This window comes from Lontra canadensis, unplaced genomic scaffold (assembly GCF_010015895.1).
Source record: "Lontra canadensis isolate GAN:19392208 unplaced genomic scaffold, GSC_riverotter_1.0 scaffold125, whole genome shotgun sequence".
Classification (NCBI taxonomy): domain Eukaryota; kingdom Metazoa; phylum Chordata; class Mammalia; order Carnivora; family Mustelidae; genus Lontra; species Lontra canadensis.
In genome coordinates, this window is record NW_022631119.1 from 3292103 (window position 1) to 3316264 (window position 24162).

General features: G+C 37.2%; 1 protein-coding gene across 1 annotated transcript in view; it reads left to right on the forward strand.

Moving 5' to 3' along the window:
* Positions 1-22368, forward strand: part of LOC116857596 (zinc finger protein 383-like) — a 65737-nt gene extending 43369 nt beyond the window's left edge. Inside the window, 3 exon segments of the mRNA XM_032841840.1 lie at positions 12092-12218; positions 12508-12606; positions 20804-22368. Of these exon segments, the coding sequence (XP_032697731.1) occupies positions 12092-12218; positions 12508-12606; positions 20804-22368 (1791 nt within the window).
* The last annotated feature ends 1794 nt before the right edge of the window (positions 22369-24162 follow it).

Below are 24162 nucleotides of genomic sequence, written 5' to 3' on the forward strand. Positions count from 1 at the left end.
CTAGAATGTCATATAATTGGAATTATATACAGAATATAGTCTTTTTATATCGGCTAAGTCTTTCACTTAGTAAAATGCACTTACAATTCCTACATGTCTGTTCCTGTCTTGATAGCTCATTCCTTTTTAGTACTGAATAATATTGTATTTTCTCAATGTACTATAATTTATTTACCCATTCATCTATTGAAGGACATCTTGTTTTTTTTCCCAAGTCTTGGAAATTGTGAATAAATCTGCTATGAACATCCATTTGCAGGTTTTTTTTAAAAAACATTTTATTCATTTGCTTGACAGACGGAGATCACAAGCAGGCAGAGAGAGGAGAAAGCAGGCTCCATGCTGAGCAGAGAGCCCGATGCGGGGCTCGATCCCAGGACCCTGGGATCATGACCTGAGCCAAAGGCAGAGGCTTTAACCCACTGAGCCGCCCAGGCGCCCCTATTTGCAGGTTTTTGTGTGGATGTAAATTTTTGACTCCTTTGGGTAAATACCCAGGAGCCCAATTTCTTGATTGTATGTTAAAAGTATATTTCGTTTTATAAGAAACCACCAAAGTATGTGAACCATTTTGCATTTCCATTAGTAATGAATGAAATTTCCTGTCATTTTTCATTCTCACCAGCATTTGGTGTTGTCAGTGTTCAAGATTTTGTCCATTGTAGTAAGTGTGTTGTAGTATCTCAATGTTATTTTAGTTTGCACTTCTCTGTTGGCTTATGATGTAGAGTATTATTTCATGGACTTATTTTCTATCTGCCTATCTTCTTTGATGAGATTTCTATTAAGGTTTGGCCCACATTTTTTAAAATTTATTTTTATTATTTTTAAAGATTTTATTTATTTGACAGACAGAAATCACAAGTAGGCAGAGAGGCAGGCACAGAGAGAGGGGGAGGCAGGCTCCCTGCCAAGAAGAGAGCCCGATACGGGGCTCGATCCCAGGACCCTGGGATCATGACCTGAGCAGAAGGCAGAGGCTTTAACCCACTGAGCCACCCAGGTGCCCCTGGCCCACATTTCAATATGTGGTTGTTTATTTTCCTATTGAGTTTAAAGTGTTTTTAAAAATATTTTGGACAATAGTCTTTTATCAGATTGCCTTTTGCAAATACTTTCTCCCACTCTGTGACTTGTGTTCTCATTCTCTTGAAATCATCTTTCAACAGAACAGTTTTTAACTTTAATGAAGTCCAGCTTATCAGTTATTTCTTTCATGGATCACACCTTTGGTGTTGTATCTAGAAATTCATCACCAAACCCAGAATCTTCTAGACTTTCTATTATGTTCACTTCTAGGAGTTTGATAGTTTTACATTTTACATATAAATCTGTTGCCCATTTTTAGTTAATTTTTGTACAAGATACTCTATCTAGATTCATTTTGCATGTGGATGTGCAATTTTTCCAGCACCATTTGTTGAAAAGTCTGTGATTTCATTATATTTCTTCTGCCCCTTTCTCAAAGATCAGGGATTATATGATTATATTTATGTGCAACACTTTCTGAGCTATATTGTTCCATTGATTTTTTTTATTGAATAAATTTGACATGTAACATTGCCTAAGTTTAAGGTATACAATGTATTAGTTTCTTACATTTTTGTATTGTAATATGATGGCCAATGTAGCGATATTTATCCCAGAATTATAGTATAATATTATTGTCTATATTCATTATACTGTGCATTGGATTTCTGTGGCATATTTACTACTCACTGCAAGTTTGTACCCTTAAACATCTTTGTTCTTATCCACTCCCACCATCCCCTTGTACCCATTTTATTCTATTTTTTACACATTTATTTAGGTTCCATATACTAAGTGATATTACGCAGTAACTGTCTTTGACTTATCTCTTTTAGAATAATGTGCCCAGGGCTCATCAATGTTGTTGCAAATAGAAGGATATTCTTTCTCACAACTGAATAATATTCCATTGTACGTACACATCTTTTCTATCTGTTCATCCATTGAGGGGTATTTGGGTTGGTTCCATATCTTAGCTATTGCAAACAATGCTGCAATAATCATGGAATTGTGTATATGCAGTCAAAATCCTGTTTTCATTTCCTTTGGCTGTATACCCAGCCTCTTGTTGGATTGATTCCTTTATCGTAACATAATGCCCTTCTTTGTATCTTGTTACAGTCTTTTTTCAAGTCTATTTTGTTTAATATAAGTATTGCTACACTGTTGTTGTTGTTTCACTTTCATTGAAATGCAATAGATTTGTCAATGTTAATTTTCTATCCTGGGACTGTACTGAATTCACTTATCATTTCTACAATTTTTTTGGTGGAATCATCAGGGTTTTCTATGTGGTATCATGTCATCTGCAAAGAGTGAAAGTGTTATTTCTTCCTTAACAATTGGATGCTTTTATTTCTTTTTGTTTTCTGATTGCTGTGGCTGGGACTTCCAGTACTATCTTGAATAAAAGTGGCAAGAGTGGACATCCTGATCTTAAAGGAAAAACTCAGTTTTTCCCTGTTGAGGATAATGTTAGCTTTTCATGTACGGCCTTTATTATATTGAGGTATGTTCCCTCTATCCCTACTTTGTGAGGGCTTTTATCATAAATGGATGTTGTACTTTGTTAAATGCTTCTTCTACATCTAATGAATTGATCATATAGTATTTATCCTTTCTCTTTTTGATGTAATGTATCACATTTATTGATTTGTGAATATCGAACCACCCTTGCATTCTAGGAATAAATCCCACTTGATTGTGGTAAATGGTTTTTTAAATGTATTGTTGGATCAAATTTGCTAGTATTTGTTGAGGATTTTTGCATCTATGTTCATCAGGGATACTGGCCTGTAGCTCTCTTTTTTAGTGATATCTTTGTCTGGTTTTGGTATGAGGGTAATGCTGGCCTCATAAAATTAATTTGTCAGCTTTCCTTCCTCTTCCATTATTTGAGGTAGTTGAGAATAGGTATTAACTCTTCTTTAAATGTTTGGTAGAATTCACCTGTGAAACCATCTGGTCCTAGACCTTCTGTTTGTTCGGAGATTTTTGATTACTGATTCAGTTTATTTGCTGGTAATCAGTCTATTCAGATTTTCTATTTACTCCTGATTCAGTTTTGAGAGTTTCCCCTCCCTTTCCCTTCCTTCTTTTCCTTTCTCTTTTCTTTCTTTTTTCCTTTTCTTTCTTTCCTTCCTGACTTCCCTTCCTCCCTCCTACCTACCCTCTCTCCCTCCTTCCTTCTCTTCCTTCCTTCCTCTTTCTCTTTCTCTCTCTCCTGCTCCCTCCCTCCCACCCTTCCTTTCTTCCTTCCTTCCTTTCTTTCTCTCTCTCTCTCGGAGGTTATGTGTTTCTAAGAATTTATCCATTTCTACTAGGTTGCCCAATTTGTTGGTATGTAATTTTGTATAATATTCTCTTACAATCCTTTGCATTTCTGTGGTGTTGGTTGTTATTTCTCCTGTTTCATTTCTAATTCTTTAAGTTCTCTCTCTCTCTCCCTTCCCCCGGTCCTCCTTCCCTCCCTTTGAAGAGCCTGGCTAAAGGTATATCAATTTTCTTGATCTTTTCAAAGAACCAGCTCCTGGTTTTATTGATCTGTTCTATTGTTTGTTTGTTTTAGTTTATATTTCATTTATTTCTGTTCTAGTCTTTATTATTTCATTTCTTCTATTGGTTTTAGGTCTTGTTTGTTCTTTTTCTACCTCCTTTAGGTGTAAGATTAGGTTGTTTATTTGAGATTTTTCTTGCTTCGTAAGGTAGGCCTGTATTGCTATATATTTCCCTCTAAGGACCATTTTTTTCCTTCATCCCAAAGGTTTTGGACTGTGGTTTTCATTTCAATTTGTTTTTTATTTCTTCTTTGATTTCCTGGTTGACCAATTCATTGTTCAATAGCATGTTGTTTAACCTCCATGTATTTGTGGTCCTTCCAAATTTTTTCTTGTGGTTGACTTCAAGTTTCATAGCATTGTGGTCAGAAAATATGCATGGTATGATCTCAATCTTTTTGTACTTTTGTTGAGGACTGATTTGTGAACTAGTGTGTAATCTATTCTGGACAAGTCCCATGTACACTTGGAAAAAATATGTATTCTGCTGCTTTAGGATGAAATGTTCTGATTGTATGTGTTAAGTCCATCTGATCCAGTGTGTAATTCAAAGCCAATGTTTCCTTATTGATTTCCTGCTTAGATGATCTGTCCATTGTCCATATGTTAAAGTCTCCTACTATTACTGTATTATTAGCAATGAGTTCCTTCATGTTTGTTTCATTTTATATATTGGGTCTCCCATGTTGATACATAAATATTTGCAATTGTTAGTCCTTCTTGTTGAATTGTCCCCTTTATTATGATATAGTGCCCTTCTTTGTCTCTTTGTTTTAAAATCTTGTTTGTGGAGCTCCTGGGTGGCTCAGTCACTTAAACATCTGCCTTTGGTTCAGGTCATGATTCCTGAGTCCTGGGATCAAGCCCTGCATTAGGTTCCCTGCTCAGTGGGGAGTCAGCTTCTCCCTCTCCTTCTGCTCCTCTCCCTGCTCATGCTGTCTCTCTCCAATAAATAAATAAAATCTTTAAAAAAAGATTTATTTATCCAATATAAATATTGTTACTCTGGCTTTCTTTGGACAGCCATTTGCATGATAAATGGTTCTCCATCCTCTCACTTTCAATCTGCACCTGTCTTTAGGTGTAAAATGAGCCCCTTGGGGGTACCTGGGTGGCTCAGTTGGTTAAATATCTGACTTTGGCTCAGGTCGTGGTCTTGGGGTCCTGGGATCAAGCCCCGTGTTGGACTCCCTGCTCAGGAGGAATTCTGCTTGTCTCTATTCCTCTGGCTCTGCCTTTCCCTCTGCTTGTGCTCTCTCTGTTTCTCTCAATTAAATAAATAAAATCTTTAAAAATAAGTAAATAAAATGAGTCCCCTGTAGACAGCGTATAGATGGGTCTTATTTTTTTTTAAATCCATCCTGACACCCTATGTCTTTTGATTGGAGCATTTTAGTCCATTTATATCAGAGTAATTACTGATAGATATGTATTTAGTGCCATTTTATTACTTGTGTTGTCATTGCTTCTGAGATTTTCTCTGTTCCTTTCTCTTTTTTTGTCACTTTTGGTCTTTCCTTTCCACTCAAATAGTCCCTGTTAACATTTCTTGCAGGACTGGTTTAGTGGTCATGAACTCCTTTTTTTTTTTGTCTGAGGGAACTCCTTCTATTCCAAATGATAGCCTTGCTGGAGACAGTATTCTTGTCTGCAGATTTTTCCCATTCAGCATGTTGAATATATCATGCCATTTGCTTCAGCTTGCTAAGTTTCTGTTGAGAGATCTTCAGCTAGACTTACAGGTCTTCCCTTATAAATTAGGGACTTCGTTTGTCTTGCAGTGTTTAGGATTTTTTCTTTATCACTCTATTTTGCAAATTTAGTTACAACATGTCTTGGTGTTGGCTTGCTTTTGTTGATTTTTTTAAAAGATTTTATTTATTTATTTGACAGACAGAGATCACAAGTAGGCAGAGAGGCAGGCAGAGAGAGAGAGGAGGAAGCAGGCTCTCCACTAAGCAGAGAGCCTGATGCGGGGCTCGATCCCAGGACCTTGGGATCACGACCTGAGCCAAAGGCAGAGGCTTTAACCCACTGAGCCACCCAGGCCCCCCTTGATATTAATTCTCTCTACCTCTTGAATCTAGATGTCTGTTTCCTTCCCCATATAGGGAAGTTTTCAGCTTTTTCTTCAAATAAATTTTCTGCCACCTTTTCTCTCCTTCTTCTGGGACTCCTATAATACAAATGTGATTACATTTGATGAACTCACTGAGTTCCCTAAGTCTATTCTTGTGTTGCATAATTCTTCCTTTTCTCTTTTTTTCAGCTTCATTACTTTCCATTACTTTTTCTTCTCTATCATGTATTCATTCCTCTGCTTCTCTCAGCCTGATGTTCGTTACATCATACGTGTTTCTAGTCTCTTATTGCACTCTTCATCTGTGATTAATTCCTTTTTAACTCCTTATGTCTGTTCTAAGTGTCTCATTGATGTCTTCTGTTCATTTCTCATGCCTAGTGGTGATTGTTGTTTTAAATTCTCCAGCAGGTATATTATTTATATCATTTCATTTACATCCCTTTCCCTGGCCTTATCTTATTCTTTCATTTGGGATAAATTCTTCTATCTTTGTGTTTTCTCTAGGTATCTGCCTTCTTGTCAATGTTAGAAAGCCAGTTATGTCTTCTGATCCTGAAAGTAATGATTTTCTGAATGAGGTCATGTAGTGCCTAGGGCCTGGTGCTTCAGGAAGATCTCTGGCATGTGCTGAGTATGCTCTGCTGTTGTGTTTTGGCTGCTCTATCCTTCAGGCCAGTCATCTGCAGAGACTCTCCTTGCCTGCAGTGAGCAGTGTTTGGCCCCTGGCCTCAGTATAATAAGTTTTAATTAGGTGTGCTCTGGTGTGCTTGTGAAATCAGAACTGACACTACCTCCACCAGAACTGATGTCCTGCAGAACTCTCTGGTTGGGAAACATGGTGTGGTCTGGGGTCTGTCCTGGTCTTCTAGGGAGGGACCAGCTACACTAGGACTGAGGCAGGCATGACTGAGAAGGGCAGTCTCTCCCAAGCACAGGGGCCTAGGACTTAGTATTTTCAAGTTAGGCAGCCAGTAGTAGAGCTGTGGTGCTTCCCATGGTTGGCTCTGTGTTTATGCTGAGGGGCAAGGGAGGGAAATGGTACTGACCATTTGTTTACAGAGAGGTGTTTCTGTGGATGCTGTGTCTTATTTGATGCACTGACAGAGTGAATAGTCTCCCCACTCCGTGTCCCAGGTGTTCTTCAAATCACTGTTTCCATGCTGTCTGTCCCTGGGTTGTTTGCCTGCCTTCTCTCCAGGAACAGCACAGAGCCCTCCAGACTCTATCCCAGCCAAGCCTGCTGACTTTAAAAACTCCAGGCTTTAAGCTCCACTGATTGCAAGAACTCCCAAAATTCAGCCCGTCTTTTTTCCTAAGCCAATGGCTTTGGGGAAACTTTCTCTTTGTGTGTTCCCTTGTGTGCTCCTCTCTCTCACACTTCTTTTTTTTTTAAATTTTTTTTTTTAAGATTTTATTTATTCATTTGACAGAGAGAGATCACAAGTAGACGGAGAGGCAGGCAGAGAGAGAGAGAGAGAGAGAGAGAGAGAGAGAAGCAGACTCTCTGCCGAGCAGAGAGCCCGATGCAGGACTCGATCCCAGGACCCCGAGATCATGACCTGAGCCGAAGGCAGCGGCTTAACCCACTGAGCCACCCAGGCGCCCTCTCTCACACTTCTTTTTGATCATGGCTCCCTCCCTTCTGCAGCACCAATGATCTGTTTCTCACACGAAGCATGTCTCCATACTTCTACCTTCTTCAATGTGGCCTCTTTTCTCCCTTTAGTTGTGGAGTTTGTTCTGTCAGTCTTCAGGTTGATTTCTGGAGTATTTAGGATGTTTTGATAGTTATCTACTTGTGTTCATGGGACCAGGTAAGCCTAGGATCCTCCTACTGTGCCACCATCTGTGATTCTATTGAGAGTTTTATCATGAATGCATGTTAGATTTTGTTGAAAGCTTTTTCTGAATCTATTGATATGATCATGAGATTTAAAAAAAAAGATTTTATTTATTTATTTGCCAGAGAGAGATCACAAGTAGGTAGAGAGGCAGAGAGATGGGGGGAAGCAGGCTCCCCGCTGAGCAGAGAGCCTGATGCGGAACTCGATCCCAGGACCCTGGGATGATGACCTGAGCTGAAGGCAGAGGCTTTAACCGATTGAGCCACCCAGGCACCCTGTGATCATGGGATTTTAATTTTTTAGTCTGTTCATGTGGCGGATCACATTAATTTATTTTCAAGGTTTGAACCAGCCTTTTGTACCTGGGATAAATCTATTTTGTCATGCTAAATAATTCTTTTTATATATCCTTGGATTCAGTTGCTATTATTTAGTAAGGATTTTTACATCTACGTTCATGAGAGATACTGGTCTGCAGTTTTCTTTCTTTCTCTCTCTCTCTCTTTTTTTTTTTTTTTTTTGTAATGTTTTGTTTGGTTTTGGTGTTAGATTAATATTGACTTCAGAATGACTTAGGAAGTAATTCTTCTGCTTTTATCCTCTGAAAGACATTATAGAGAATGGGAACAATTTCTTCCTCAATTGTTTGATAAATTCACCAGTGAATACATTTGAGCCTGGTGCTTTCTGTTTTTGAAGTTTATGAATTATTGACTCAATTTCATTTATAGACTTAACGCCTATTCAGATTGCCTACTTCATCTTGTATGGGTTTTGGCATACTTTATCTTTCTTTCTTTCTTTAAGATTTTATTTATTTATTTGACAGACAGAGAGACAGTGAGAGAGGGAACATAAGTACGGAGAGTAGAAGAGGGAGAAGGAGGCCTTCCGCTGAGCAGGGAGCCTGATGCAGGGCTCCATCCCAGGGTCCTGGGCTGAAGGCAGATGCTTAATGACTGAGCCACCCAAGTATCCCAGCATACTTTATCTTTCAAAGAATTATTTCATTTCATCTAGTTATCAAATCTGTGTGCATAGTTGTTCATAGTATTATTTTATTATCTTTTCATATTTATGCAACATATAGTGCTATCCCCTCTTTCATTTATGATATTAGTAATTCATGTCTTCTCTATTTTTTCTTAGGTAGCCTAGCTAGAGGCTTATGTATTTTATTGATCTTTAAAAAATGTCTTTTGGTTTTGTTGTCTTCTATGTTGATTCCCTGTTTTTAATTTCATTGAATTCTGCTCTCTTAATATTTCTTTTTTACTCCTTCCTTTGGATTTAATTTGTTCTTTTTCTAGTTTCTTAAGGTGGAAATTAGATCTTTGGTTTCAGATTTTTCTTCTTCTCTAATATATACGTTAATTGCTATAAATTTCCATCTGGGCGCTGCTTTTGCTGCATCCCATAAATTTTGATAGTCTGTTTTCATTTTCATTTAGTTAAAATATTTTAAAATTTCTCTGAACATTCTTCTTTGACCTATTAGAAGTATGTTGTTTAATCTTCATATATTTTGGGATTTTCTAGTTAGCTTTCTGTTAATCAATTTCTAGTTTAATATCATCTTTATTTGAGAGTAGACATTGTATGATTTCTATTCTTTGAAGTGTTAGGGTATATTTTGTGGTCCAGAATGTGGTCCAGAATCTCGGTGAATGTTCCATGTGAGCTTGAAAAGAAGATAATATTTTTTAATAATGCAAGCCCAGGAGTCCTTTGTGGAAAAGATTCTCAAGTATGACTTTTTGCCTATTGTACAAGTGACAAACTATGATACATTTGTAGCAAACTATAACTTACTACTACTCTCAATAAGAGAAAAACACTAACTTCATTAAGAACTGGTCAGAATATAAAAAAATAATTCATACTGTAGGAACTGCAGTAAGAACTAGGCAGAAGTAGTCAACCTTATAATATTATAAAAATAATTATCAACATTATTTGAAATGTAAATGAGAACTTCCATTTTTACTTCTCATATTGCCAACAATATAGAAATTAGGTATTAACTATACCAGCCATAGTGTGAGAATATTCTCACACCCTCCTGGGTAGGCAGGGTCAATTGGTAGGTACTGCCTCACTAGGGTTCAGTTGGAAATTTCCAAATGTAAGATTCAGTAGGACTTCATCAAACGAAAAATCTTCTGCGTATCAAATCTTCTATCAAATCTTCTGGAAACAGTTGACAAAATGACAAGGCAATGTATGGAATGAGAAACAATATTTGCAAACCATACATCTGATAAGCCATTAATATCCAAAATATATAAGGATTTATAGAACCCAATAGCAACCCCCCCAAATACCCTGTTTTATAAATGGGAAAAGGACCTGAATAGACATTTTTTCCAGAAAAGACATACTAATGGCCAGCTGGCATATAAAAGGTGCTTAACATCACCAATCACTAGAGAAAGTTGAAGATTGCAATGAGAGATCATCTCATACCTGTTAGGATGGCTTTTACCAAAAAGACAACAAAGTGTTGGTGAAGAAGTGGAGAAAAAGGAACATTTTTACACTGTTGGTTGAAATATAAAGTGGTAGAGCCACTATTGAATACAGTGTGGAGATTTCTCAAGAAATTAAAAATTGAACTACTATATGACTCAGCAGTCCTACCTCTGGGTACAAATACTAAGAAATCAAAATCAGTATCCTGAAGAGATATCTGTACTGCCATGTTCATTTTCGCTCCAGCATCATTTACAATAGCCAAGGTATGGAAACAACCTAAGTGTCCACTCATCAGTGATAAGTGATGAATGGATAAAATATATGTGAGGTATCTTTATAGACATCTAAATAGATAAATGATAGATAGGCAGACAGTGACATATAGTGAAGATTCAGCTATGAGAAGGAAGGAAATCCTTCCACTTGCAAAAACATGGATGGTATCTGGAAGACATCATGCTAAGTGAAATTAGCCAGAGAAAAGCAAATACTGTAATGATCTCACTTATGTGTGAGATTAAAAAAAAAAATAGTCCAATTCACTAGAACAGAATAAAGTGGAGGTTGCTAAGAACTGGGTTGGAGGAGGTAGGGATATGCTGGTCAAAGGGTACAGGCCTTTGTTATAGATGAATAAACTCTGGGAATCTAATGTACTTCATGATGATTATATTTAATCATACTATGTTATGTACTTGAAATTTGCTGGAAGAGTAGACCTTAGGGTGCCCGGGTGGTTCAGTTGGTTAAGCATCTGCCTTTGGCTCAGCTCATGATCCCAGGGTGCTGGGAGGCTGCTTCTCCCTCTCCCTCTTCCCCTCCCTCCCTTCTCCCCTGCTTGTGCTCTCTCCCTCTCTCCCTCTCTTTCTCTTAAATAAATAAAATCTTTAAAAAAAAGGGTAGACCTTAAGTGTTCTCACCACACACACACACACACACACACACATACACACAAGGTAACCATGTGAGGTGATGGATGTGTTAATTAACCCAATTGTGGTAATCATTTCACAAAGTATACATATGTCAAATCATCACGTTGCACACTTTAAACATACATAATCCATTTGTCCATTGTACCTCAATAAACTGAAAAATCTGTTTCAAATAAAATAATAATGTATTATATGTTGGCTAATTGAATTTAAATAAAATAAATAAATAAAAGAATAAAAAACAAAAGAGAAAAGGTACTAGGAGATACATATTTGATTCTTTGCTTCTCTAGAAATGTATTATACAACCATACATTTGTGTGAATTTTGGCTGGATAAATGACTCTAGTCAACAGTTCATTCTCAGTATTGCAAAATTTGTTACATTTTAAATTTTGTTTTATTTCTTCATTTCAGGGCACTATTTTTTTTTTAAAGATTTTATTTATTTATTTATTTGTGAGAGAGATAGAGAGCACAAGTAAGCAGAGCGGCAAGCAGAGGGAGAAAGATAAGCAGGCTCTCTGCTGAGCAGGGAGCCCAATGTGGGGCTCGATCCCAGGATCCTAGAATCATGATCTGAGCTGAAGGCAGCCGCTTAACCAACTGAGCCACGCAGGTGCCCCTTCAGGACACTATTTTGCAGAACATTGTGTTTCTATTTTCTGGTACCTTTCATGTGACCTGCTTTCTGATTGTTGAAAACGTCAGGATCTTCTTTATATTCTTATTATTCCAAAATTTTATCCTCTCATACCCTTCCAAGAGTTTGCTAATTATTTATAACTTGATTTTTCAAGGGGGAAAGGGAAGCATAAGGGTACTTCTCTTTACTGAGAATATACTATATACCAGTTAGCTGTTTAACTGGATATTTCTCTTAATTGGGTTTAGTATATTTTTAAATGAGAATGGATCTTGGAATTCTCTCATTGTGCACAGGCGTTTTTATCTGCAGCAGCTGGGTTGTGTGGGGCCTGCTTATTGATTAACACTAGCTCTAGTTTTCACCCACATCACAGGTATTGAGCCCAACCGGTTTGTGCTCCATTTCTCTCCTCTGTAAAACTCGCCTTTATTTCTCCTTTTACGTTTCTCATCTTTCCTACCTTGAAGTCATTTATTTTCATTACACGAGTGTAACTCAGAGCCTTTTTTTTTTTTCAGGGATTTCTGATATTCAGGGACGTGTCTATAGACTTTTCTCAGGAAGAGTGGGAATGCCTGGACTCAACTCAAAGGAATTTGTACAAATATGTAATGTTGGAGAATTATAGCAACCTGGTCTCAGTCGGTAAGTATACCTTTGTGCAAAAAGTCTAGAGCCCCTTGGAATATTTGCTTCCCCTGAGAAGACTTTCTCAACTCCTTTCATATATCCTACCCATTTCTTCTCCCTGTTCCTACAGACATCACTTGAGCTTGTAGAGTTGGGACTGTATAGCTTCATTGGGCCCAAGACCAAAGTTCTACCTTCTCTACTTTTTTTGTGGCCCTTCCAATTTATTTGCTGATCACAGAATAGGATTTGTGTCCTGGGACACCTACAACCTAAAAAGTCTCCTTTCTTCACTTATGAGTAGGTCTTTGCATTCCTAAGCCAGATGTGATCTCATTGTTGGAGCAAGGCAAGGAGCCTTGGAGTGTTTTTGACAGTGAGCTGACAAGAGGCTTGTACCTGGGTAAGTGACTGACGATTATATAAGGGAAGAAGAATGTAGGATCTAAACTTGCTGTTCAGTGAAGAGACCACATCTTTGAGATATTTGGAGGAATCTCCCCTCAAAGGCCCACAACTATTAAGAAAAGTAAAGTCATCATGAACTTCCAAATGCCCACACCTTCTCCCTGATACTATCCATGCTTCTTTTCTCTCATATTTTCTTCCTATTCATGTAAGTGATTCTAATGAGAAACATCTACTTTCAAGTGAGATCTAATTCCCATTCCCTAGTTGTTCTCTCTCTCTTGCCTTTTGGTCTATACACGTGTCACTCCTTTAAACATTTTGGTATTAAATATGTTCAGCTTCATGTATTCAGCCAACACTTCATTATATTCTATGCTATAGAGAATATTTTTCTTTTCTTTAAAGAGATATTTTACTTATTTATTTATTTGACAGAGAGAGAGATCACAAGTAGGCAGAAAGACAGGCAGAGAGAAGGGGGAAAGCAGGCCCTCTGTTAAGCAGAGAACCTGATGTGGGGCTCAATCCCAGGACCCTGAGATCATGACCTGAGCTGAAGGCAGAGGCTTAACCTACTGAGCCACCCAAGCACCACTGAAGAATATTTTTCTGGGAGACATAGATATTATAAAATATATCAGCTATTAAGAAACTTATAGCCTAGGGTTTGAGAAATAGGTGATGGGGATTAAGGAGTGCATTTGCTGTGATGAACATGGGGTATTACATGCAGGTGTTGAATCACTATATTATACACCTGAAATTAATATTACACTGCATTTTAACTCACTGGAACTTAAATAAAAAACTTTTAAAAATACATAAAAATCTTTCAAAATGTAGAATTAATTGTAATTGTAAAATTAATTGCAGTTCAAATACCACAACCAGGAAAAATGGCTAAAGATTGAAAAGTGGAAAAGCCTCACAGAGCTATAATGGTTGCAGTCCTAGGAGTGATTTCAGTCACCATGGTAGAATTTTGGGTATAAAAGTTATGTGCTTGCAGTAGGATAGAAGAGGTTGCAGACAAGAAGAGATTGAGGCGAAGGAGGAGGATCAAGCAATTGCGTGATGCATGTAATCAGCATAAAATAGAATGGGAGAGAGGGAAAAGGTCATAAACATGGTTGATTCAGAGTAGAGAGCACAGTAAGTACAAAAGTCCTGAGGCAGGCAGTCTCATTGTGTATAAGGGACAGTGAGTAAACAGTGAGTAAACAAAGAGGAGAGAATCTGTGATCTGTGATCAGAAAGATATATGCTGGAAAGAGTCGTTTTATAATGACCTTGTAAATTGTGGTTGAACTTTTTCTGAGTGAGATGGAAATAAGTAGATTTAAGCAGAGCTGTGACATGATTAGATTTTTATTTTTCAAAAATACTATTTTTTCCTATTTACAGAAGAGGAAGCTGAGATACAGACACTTGAAGTAACTTGTCCAAGGTCAACAACTAGTAAGAGTTGGAAATAAGTTATACGTCTGTTAGCTCCTAAGCTATTTTTCCTCTCCAAGTTAAATCAAAGGGGAGTAGATATAGTGGATATGTTTTCATATGAAATGAAGGTGAACAGATAGAAGTTAACTTTTTAAAATCAATTTTTAAGTGAGTTTTTAGGTCCCATAAATAGTCAACTATAGCACGCATACTACATCATTTATATTACATATAAACATTAGATGCATATAAATGCATCATGAATTTTCTCTAAAACACTATATCATATACCTTCCTTTCTTAATAATCTTTTAGATGTATTATATCAATATTATAATATGGATATACTTACAAAATGAGGTTGTCTTCCAGATTCTTCCAATTTCAATTTCTTTTTTTTTCTTTTTTTTTTTTTAAGATTTTATTTATTTGACAGAGAGAGACTCAGCGAGAGGGGGAACACAAGCAGGGGGAGGGGGAGAGGGAGAAGCAGGCTTCCCACTGAGCAGGGAGCCTGATGTGGAGCTTGATCCCGGACCCTGAGATCATGACCTGTGCCGAAGGCAGAGGCTTAACCCACTGAGCCACCCAGGGGCCCTCCAATTTCAATTTCTAATTGAAACTTCCTTTCTTCTATACATTCTTTTGTAAATGAATTTTTCCCATATTTTTTATTGATTTTTTTAAAGACAATTTTAAAGGCTTTTTCCAGCAATGTACATAATGCATATGTTCAATTTCTTGCATCACCTTTAGGAATGTGTACCTTTTTTAAAAAAGATTTTATTTATTTATTTGAGACAGAGAGAGAGACAGAGATAGTGACAGTGATAGCGAGAGAGAGCACAAGCAGGGAAGAGAGGGAGAAGTAGGCTCTCCACTGAGCAGGGAGCCTGGGGGATGGGAAGGGCTCCATCCCAGAGCCTTCATGACCTGAGTCAAATGTAGACGCATAACCAACTGAACCACCCAGGCACCCCAAATGTGCACCTTTTTAAAAATAAATTATTCTATGTTGTTTTAATCTTGGAATCAAGAACAATATTTTGCCTATTTTTTGTTGTTTTTCCCCAAAATAATATTTTTAATAGTGGAAGACAAATTGTCCTGTAATGTTTTACATTCAGGATTTATCTAATTGCAACCCCATGATTAGATTCATATTAAGCAATTTTGTCTGATCTGATATTTAATTCAGGTTGTACACTTAAAAAAAAAAGATTTGGGGCACCTGAGTGGCTCAGTTGGTTAAGCAACTGCCTTTGGCTCAGGTCATGATTCCGGAGTCCCGGGATGGAGTCCCACATCAGGCTCCCTGCTCGCTGGGGAGTCTGCTTCTCCCTCTGACCTCTCCCCTCTCAATCTGTCTCTCTCTCATTCTCTCTCTTAAATAAATAAAATCTTTAAAAATAATAATGAAAAAAGATATTTATTTTTTAGAGAGAGAGAGAGAGCTCAAGTGGGAGGAGCAGAGGGAGAGGAAGAGAAAATCCCTAGCAGACTCTGAAGGGAGTGAGGAGCCCAATGTGCCGCTCATCTCAGGACCCTGAGATCACAACCTGAGCCAAAACCAAGAGTCAGATGCTTAATTGACTGTGCCACCCGGGTGCCCCTAGGGCTGTGCACTTCTTAATTCATTATACCAGGAGGCAAAGTCAAGTTTTCTCATTATAGTGATGATAATTTTGATCAGGTGGTGGTTGAAGATGACTACCAGGTCTTTCATTGGAAAGGTACATTTTCCCCCTTATCACTACTAAATAATCTGTGCAGTGATACTTGGAGACTGTATAATTGTCCTGTAGAAATCTTTTACCCAAAATGTTTGGTATTCATTGGTTCTTATTCAAAACAAATTACACTGAGCTTTGGGAAAAGTGAAGTTCTAATTATATCACTTTTTTTCTGCATTTATTAGTTGGTCTTGCTTTGTTTAAAAAAAAAAAAAGCTTCTCCTCTCCACTTTTGTTGAGAAACACTACAGATTCATTGATTCTTTTTTTTTCATTGATTCTTTTAAAAATCAGTGTCTTATAACCCATTGTAATCATTCTTCTTTTTTTTAAAAATATTTATTTATTTATTTATTTATTTGACAGACAGAGATCACAAGGAGGCAGAGAGGCAGGCAGAGAGAGAGGAGGAAGCAGGCTCCCCGCTGAGCAGAGAGCCTGATGCGGGGCTTGATCCCAGGACCCTGGGATCATGACCTGAGCCAAAGGCAGAGGCTTTAACCCACTGAGCCACCCAGGTGCCCCATCGTTCTTCTTTTTGATGATTAAACTGTCATTCATAGTTGGCCATTGGAAGCCCCTTTCAGCTGGCTTCTGCATCCTTTTTCACGTATGCATGAGTCTTTAAAGACCTTCTTGTTTTCTGGCACAAAAATATGTTCCAATCTCATCTTGCATTTTTCTTTCCCCCAACTTGGAATAAGCCAACTCATTAAGAAGCCTTAGTTTCTTTTATTAGGAAATGGTGTTCATTGACCAATATCAGTGTCCAATGCATTCATTACTACTGGATTGTCATTGCTTTTATATCCATTAAGTAGAAAGAGACAGAGAACATATATTTTAGGGATGCCTGGGTGGCTCAGTTGATTAAGCCGCTGCCTTTGGCTCAGGTCATGATCCCAGTGTCCTGGGATCGAGTCCCGCATCGGGCTCCTGGCTTGGCAGGGAGCCTGCTTCTCTCTCCGCCTCTGCTTGCCACTCTGCCTGCTTATGTGCTCTCTCTCTCTCTCTCTCTGACAAATAAATAAATAAATAAATAAATAAATAAAATCTTAAAAAAGAACATTTTATAAGAAGTCCAAAAGACAAGATTCTGTCTGACTTTTCTATATTTGTTTTGTAACTTTTTCTTGAACAGTGGAAAACCCTATTTCCCACAACATGAGTATATTTATTCAAGTCTTCCTTTCTAAAACCAGAGAATAGTTTCAAAATTAGAATACTAGCACAACTACTGACTGAAAAACCTACCTGAGATCATGTTCAATAATTATTACAGTTTTCTTTTCCTTTCCTTTTCCTTTTTCCCTTAGAATATGTTACACCAAGGATTTCTAGTCAGACTACAGTTCATAAAGTGGCTAGATTAATTCTTTTTTTGTGCATTTTCAACTTAATATACCATTTATCTTTTTAATTTATTTTCAGCATAACAGTATTCATTGTTTTTGCACCACACCCAGTGCTCCATGCAATCCATGCCCTCTCCAATACCCACTACCTGGTTCCCCCAACCTCCCATCCCCCGCTCCTTCAAAACCCTCAGATTGTTTTTCAGAGTCCATAGTCTCTCATGGTTCACCTCCCCTTCCAATTTCCCTCAGCTTCCTTCTCCTCTCCATCTCCCCATGTCCTCCATGTTATTTGTTATGCTCCACAAATAAGTGAAACCATATGATAATTGACTCTCTCTGCTTGACTTATTTCACTCAGCATCATCTCTTCCAGTCCCGTCCATGTTGCTACAAAAGTTGGGTATTCATCCTTTCTGATGGAGGCATAATACTCCATAGTGTATATGGACCACATCTTCCTTATCTATTCGTCCGTTGAAGGGCATCTTGGTTCTTTCCACAGTTTGACGACCGTGACCATTGCTGCTATAAACATTGGGGTACAGATGGCCCTTCTTTTCACTACATCTGTATTTTGAGGGTAAATACCCAGTAGTGTAATTGCAGGGTCATAAGGAAGCTCTATTTTTAATTTCTTGAGGAATCTCCACACTGTTCTCCAAAGTGGCTGCACCAACTTGCATTCCCACCAACAGTGTAAGAGGGTTCCCCTTTCTCCACATCCCCTCCAACACATGTTGTTTCCTGTCTTGCTAATTTTGGCCATCCTAAGTGGTGTAAGGTGGTATCTCAATGTGGTTTTAATTTGAATCTCCCTGATGGCTAGTGATGATGAACATTTTTTCATGTGTCTGATAGCCATTTGTATGTCTTCATTGGAGAAGTGTCTGTTCATATCTTCTGCCCATTTTTTGATATGATTGTCTGTTTTGTGTGTGTTGAGTTTGAGGAGTTCTTTATAGATCCTGGATATCAACCTTTTGTCTGTATTGTCATTTGCAAATATCTTCTCCCATTCCGTGGGTTGCCTCTTTGTTTTGTTGACTGTTTCCTTTGCTGTGCAGAAGCTTTTGATTTTGATGAAGTCCCAAAAGTTCATTTTTGCTTTTGTTTCCTTTGCCTTTGGAGACATAGTTTGAAAGAAGTTGGTGTGGCTGATATTGAAGAGGTTACTGCCTATATTCTCCTCTAGGATTCTGATAGATTCCTGTCTCACATTGAGGTCTTTATCTTAACTGTTAAGTTTAGATTATTTTTAGTTTGTAATTGGAATATATAAAGCACTTATATGCTTTAAAAGTCAATATAAAGATATACTTAGAGGGGCACCTGGGTGGCTCTGTGTATAAAGCCTCTGCCTTTCGCTCAGGTCATGATCCCAGGGTCCTGGGATCGAGCCCCACATCGGGCTCTCTGCTCAACAGGGAGCCTGCTTCCTCCTCTCTCTCTGCCTGCTTCTCTGCCTACTTGTGATATCTGTCTGTCAAATAAATAAATAAAATCTTTAAAATATATATATATGTATATATATATATATACATATATATATATTTTTAAAGTTAGGTTTGCAATCCTATCTGCTTCATTCATTGCCACTCTCTCTCTAGGTAACTTTTTGGAAAAAGGGGGTTTGGGTAGTCTGATTAATCCTTTCAGCCTTTATTTTTTCAGAAATAGAGCATGTTCATATTTATATTCCCAATTCTCCTTCCCTCTTTTACATGAGATATTACACAAGTGGGGGAAGGGTAGAGGGAGAGAGAAAATCTTAAGCAGGCTCCAATCAACTTGGAGCCTGAGGCCAGCTCCATTTCATGATCCTGAGATCATGACCTAAGCTAAAATCAAGAGTTGGACACTCAACTGTCTGACCCACCCAGACACCCTGTCCTGGTTTTCTTTTAATAATTATGAACAGGTTGTTTTGGAAATCATTCCATACAGATACATTGGCAAAAAATTTTTAAATGTATAAAATTGACTTATCTTTCTTGGTATTATATATTGATTTTTGCCATAACTAATTAATTATTGGAATTAACAATTCTAATAATTAGTAGAGTTTCCATGCAGACAGTCATAAAATTTGTAAATATTTTCAATTGTGTTTCTTGCTTTCTTGTGCTTGTAACAAAATGCTCCTGTCTAGTCTTATCACTGTGGCTGTACCTTTCAGGAAGTGTTCAATAGAAACAGCACTATTATGTGTTGTTCATCTTTTTTCATGGTTTTTATTGGCATAACCTTTTTTTCTTCTCTAATTTTTTTTTAAATTTTGGAATCATTTTATATATTCAAAAAAAGTTGTAAAAATAATATAGAGAGTTCCTATATTCCTCACCTAATACCAATTTCCCCTACATTTTTGTGGTTTATTTGAATTTACCCATCCCCATTGTTTTCATCCCTTCCAATATAGTATACCTTTCATAAACTTCATGATTTATCCTTTCTTTGTTTTGTTTAAGGTGAGCACCTATATCTTCATATATCTCCTTATATAAATGGTAGCAGCATACACTATACAGTTTACTCCACCTTGTTCTTCTATGTTAAAAATCATGAAGATTGGGGCACCTGGGTGGCTCAGTGGGTTAAAGCCTCTGCCTTCGTCTCAGGTCATGATCTCAGGGTCCTGGGATCGAGCCCCGCATCGAGCCCCGCATCGAACCCCGCATCGGGCTCTCTGCTCAGGAGGGAGCCTGCTTCCCTTCCTCTCTCTCTGCCTGACTCTCTGCCGACTTGTGATCTCTGTCCGTCAAATGAATAAATAAAATCTTTTTTTAAAAAAGAGAAAAGAAAAAATCATGAAGTACATTCAATAGGAATATACAGATACTTCTCATTTCTTTATACAGTTACTTAGAACTCTACTGTGTGCATGTACTATACTGAGTTCAAGTAGTATTAAGTTGGTGGCTATTTGGATTCATTATAGTCATTTGCTCTTACAAATAGTTCTGTAGTGGATAACCTTCTGCATAAACCTCTTCAGATTCTTTCCCAAAGTATATGTTTGGGTTCCTAGAATTGGAATTGCTTGCTCAAGGAAAAATGCTTACCTAATTTTTTTTTTTTTAAAGATTTTATTTATTTATTTGACAGAGAGAGATCACAAGTAGACAGAGAGGCAGGCAGGCAGAGAGAGAGAAGCAGGCTCCCTGCTGAGCAGAGAGCCCGATGTGGGACTCGATCCCAGGACCCTGAGATCATGACCTGAGCCGAAGGCAGCGGCTTAACCCACTGAGCCACCCAGGCGCCCTGCTTACCTAATTTTGCTAGAAACTGGCAAATAGCCCTGTATGATAATTGTACCATTTTTATTCACTACCCTGAATGTATGAGAGAGGTTACTTACCTAAATAGCCTCTAACAGACTAAATTATCAGACTTTTGGGTTTTTGCCAAAGTATACTTTGAATTTATTCCAAAATTTAAGAATCATTGACTTCATCTTTTTCTGATCCCTTCCCCCCCATGACTTCCTATTTCACTTTTCAATTTCTATACTTTATCTCTCAAATTGCACCACCATATAAGATCTATAAATCCTATTTGCATTATAAACATTAATGTCAATGTAATTCTGCCTTTTATAAGTTTTGTGTCTTCTTCCTCGCCCCCAAAAGTGAATGTTTTTATTTGTGCTTTCTTTCAGAATATAAATCTAGGTGTGAGAACAAGAAATTATCTCTGAAAAAGAATGGCTATAAAATAGATTCATCCCAATGGGTTATAATGGAAGGATATACAAAGCATGGTCTTAAACAGGGATCTCAGGAAAGACATTTTAGCCAAGTCTCATGTACCTCTGAAGACATGTCCCCTTTCATTCAGCATACATCTCTCCCTCGACATCAAACATTTAATACCAAAGAGAAATCTTATGAATGCCAAAAATATAAAAATGCCTATGGACAGGACTCAAAAATTACTACACATCAAGAAGGTCATACTGGCAAGGAATTATATGACTATAAGAAATATGGGAAGGCCCTTAATAGAACTTCAAAACTTAGTTCATATCATTCAGTGCATATTGGCATGAGACCCTATAAATATGAGGAATGTAGGGATTCTTTGAATAGTGATTCAGAATTTATGCAACATCAAATAATTTTTACTACAGAGAAATCTAATGAATTTAAGGAAAGTGGGAACGTCTTTACTAGTGCCTCATAGTTTTTTCTACGTCATAGCATTCATACAAGTGAGAAACCCTTTAAGTGTAAGGAGTGTGTTAGAGAATTTGGTAATGGTACAGCCCTTATTCATCATCAGAGGATTCATACCGGTGAAAAACCCTATGAGTGTAATGAATGTGGAAAGGCTTTTAGTACTAGTTCAATATTTAGAGTACATCAGAGGATTCACACAGGTGAGAAACCCAATGAATGTAAAGAATGTGGAAAAGGCTTTCATCATTCTTCATACCTTACTCAACATCAAAGAATTCATACTGGTGAGAAACCTTATAAATGTAAGTATTGTGTTAGGGCATTTAGTAATGTTTCAGCCTTTATTCGTCATCAGAGAGTTCATACTGGTGAGAAACCGTACAAATGTAAGGAATGTGGAAGAGCCTTTAGTACTGGCTCAATACTTACAGCACATCAGAGAATTCACTCAGGTGAGAAACCCTACTTATGTAAGGAATGTGGGAAGGCCTTTCGTCAGTATTCAGACCTTACTCAACATCAGAGAATTCATACTGGTGAGAAACCCTATGAGTGTAAGGAATGTGGAAGGGCCTTTCGTCGTTCATCAGAACTTTCTCGACACAAGTTAATTCATGCTGATGAGAAATTGTATGAATGTAAGGAATGTGGAAAGATCTTGAGTAGAGATTCAGTACTCATAAAGCATCAGAAAATTCACACTGATGAGAAAGCCTGGGAATGTAATGAATGTGGGAGAGTTTTCACTTGTGCAACATACCTGACCCGGCATCAGCAAATTCATACTGGTGATAAACCATATACTTGTAACAAATGTGGGAAAGCCTTTCTTCGTTCTTCAGACCTTATTCTGCATCAAAGAATTCATACTGGTGAGAAACCCTATGAGTGTAAGGAATGTGGGAAGGCTTTTGCAAGAGGCTCAAATCTTCATCGCCACCAAAAAGTTCATAATGGTAAGAAATAGTATGAAAGAAAGCTTTGTAAGACATTTAGGCATATCTTTCAGGTAACATGAAATGAAGGAGAAACCACAGATATGTAATAGAAGAAATCCTAAGAATTTATTGGTAAGAAAATATAGAAATATAATAAATAGAGAATGCCTTCTGTGTTTCACGGTTTAACTACCATAAGAATAAAATGAATATTGGAAGGGTTCTACCAATGGCTCATTCTTTCTAAATTTTAAAAACTTTTTATCATGACTGGAGAAAAGTGAAAAATCTTTTTGTTGCATTTTTCGTATTTTAAAATACTTTAAATCCATTTTATTTTTTATATGGCTATAAGTAGTTTGGTTTATGCATAGCTAAAACACTGTTTTATCATAAGTTGTACATTAAATTTTTGAATTTATTTTGTTCTCACCAAAATTCTTTTTTTTAGTATTTTATTTATTTATTTATTTTATTTTTTTCCGTTTCCAACGTTAATTGTTTATGCACCACACCCAGTGCTCCATGCCATCCTTAATACCCACCATCAGGTTCACCCATTCTCCCACCCTCCTCCCTTCCAAAACCTTCCAAAACCATCAGAGTCCACAGTCTCTCATGGTTCATCTACCCCTCCAATTTACCCCAATTCACTTTTCCTTTCCTTCTCCTAATGTCCTCCATGTTATTCCTTATGCTCCACAAGTAAATGAAACCATATGATAATTGACTTTCTCTGCTTGACTTATTTCAGTCAGCATAATCTCTTCCAGTCCCGTCCATGTTGACACAAAAGTTGGATATTCATCCTTTTTGATGGAGGCATAATATTCCATTGTATGTATGGACCATATCTTCTTTATCCATTCATCTGTTGAAGGGCATCTTGGCTCTATCCAGTTTGGTGATTGTGGCCATTGCTGCTATGAACATTAGGGTACAGATGGCTCTTCTTTTCACTACATCTGTATCTTTGGAGTAAATACCAGTAGTGCAATTGCAGTGTCATAGGGTAGCTCTATTTTTAAATTTTTGAGGAATCTCCACACTGTTTTCCAAAGTGGTTGCACCAACTTGCATTCCCGCCAACAGTGTAAGAGGGTTCTGCTTTCTCCACTTCCTCTCCAACACTTGTTGTTTCCTGTCCTGTTAATTTTGGCCATTCTAACTGGTGTAAGGTGGCATCTAAATGTGGTTTTTGATTTAAATTTCCCTGATGGCGAATGATGATGAACATTTTTTCATGTGTCTATTAGCCATTTGTATGTCTTCTTTGTAGAAGTGTCTGTTCATGTCTTCTGCCCAATTTTTGTCATGATTATCTGGTTTTGGGGTGTGAATATGAAGAGTCTATAGATCTTGGATATCACCAAAATTCTTAACACAGCACAACTTACTCAGTAACTATTTCATGATGCTATTTGTGCACAGTTTTGTGACATTTTATATTTTTAGTGTTATAAACTTGGACTTAATGAATCTTTTTATACCCGAACATCCAATTTGGAAACTCTTCAATTGATCTTTTTATAATAAACTTTTACCTGCACATCTTTGCATCTGTACCATTTTATTTAAAATATTGTTATTTTAAGTGGTTCCAGACTGGCTCAGTCAGAGGAGCATGCAGCTCTTGATCTCAGGGTTGTGAGTTTGAACCCCATGTTGAGTGAAGAGATTACTTAAAAATAAAATCTTTAAAAAAATAAAATATCATTACTTTAAGACATATTTTTAATATTGATAAAGTGATAGAATGATTTTTGTGTATAAATTAATATTTTTATTTCATAAATATGGTATTTTATTATAATAATTTTCTCTAAATTTTTAAATTCTACAAAAATCCAATAGAGTTAACTTTCATCCCCCAAAGGGGCTATAACTATTGTCAAATTGTT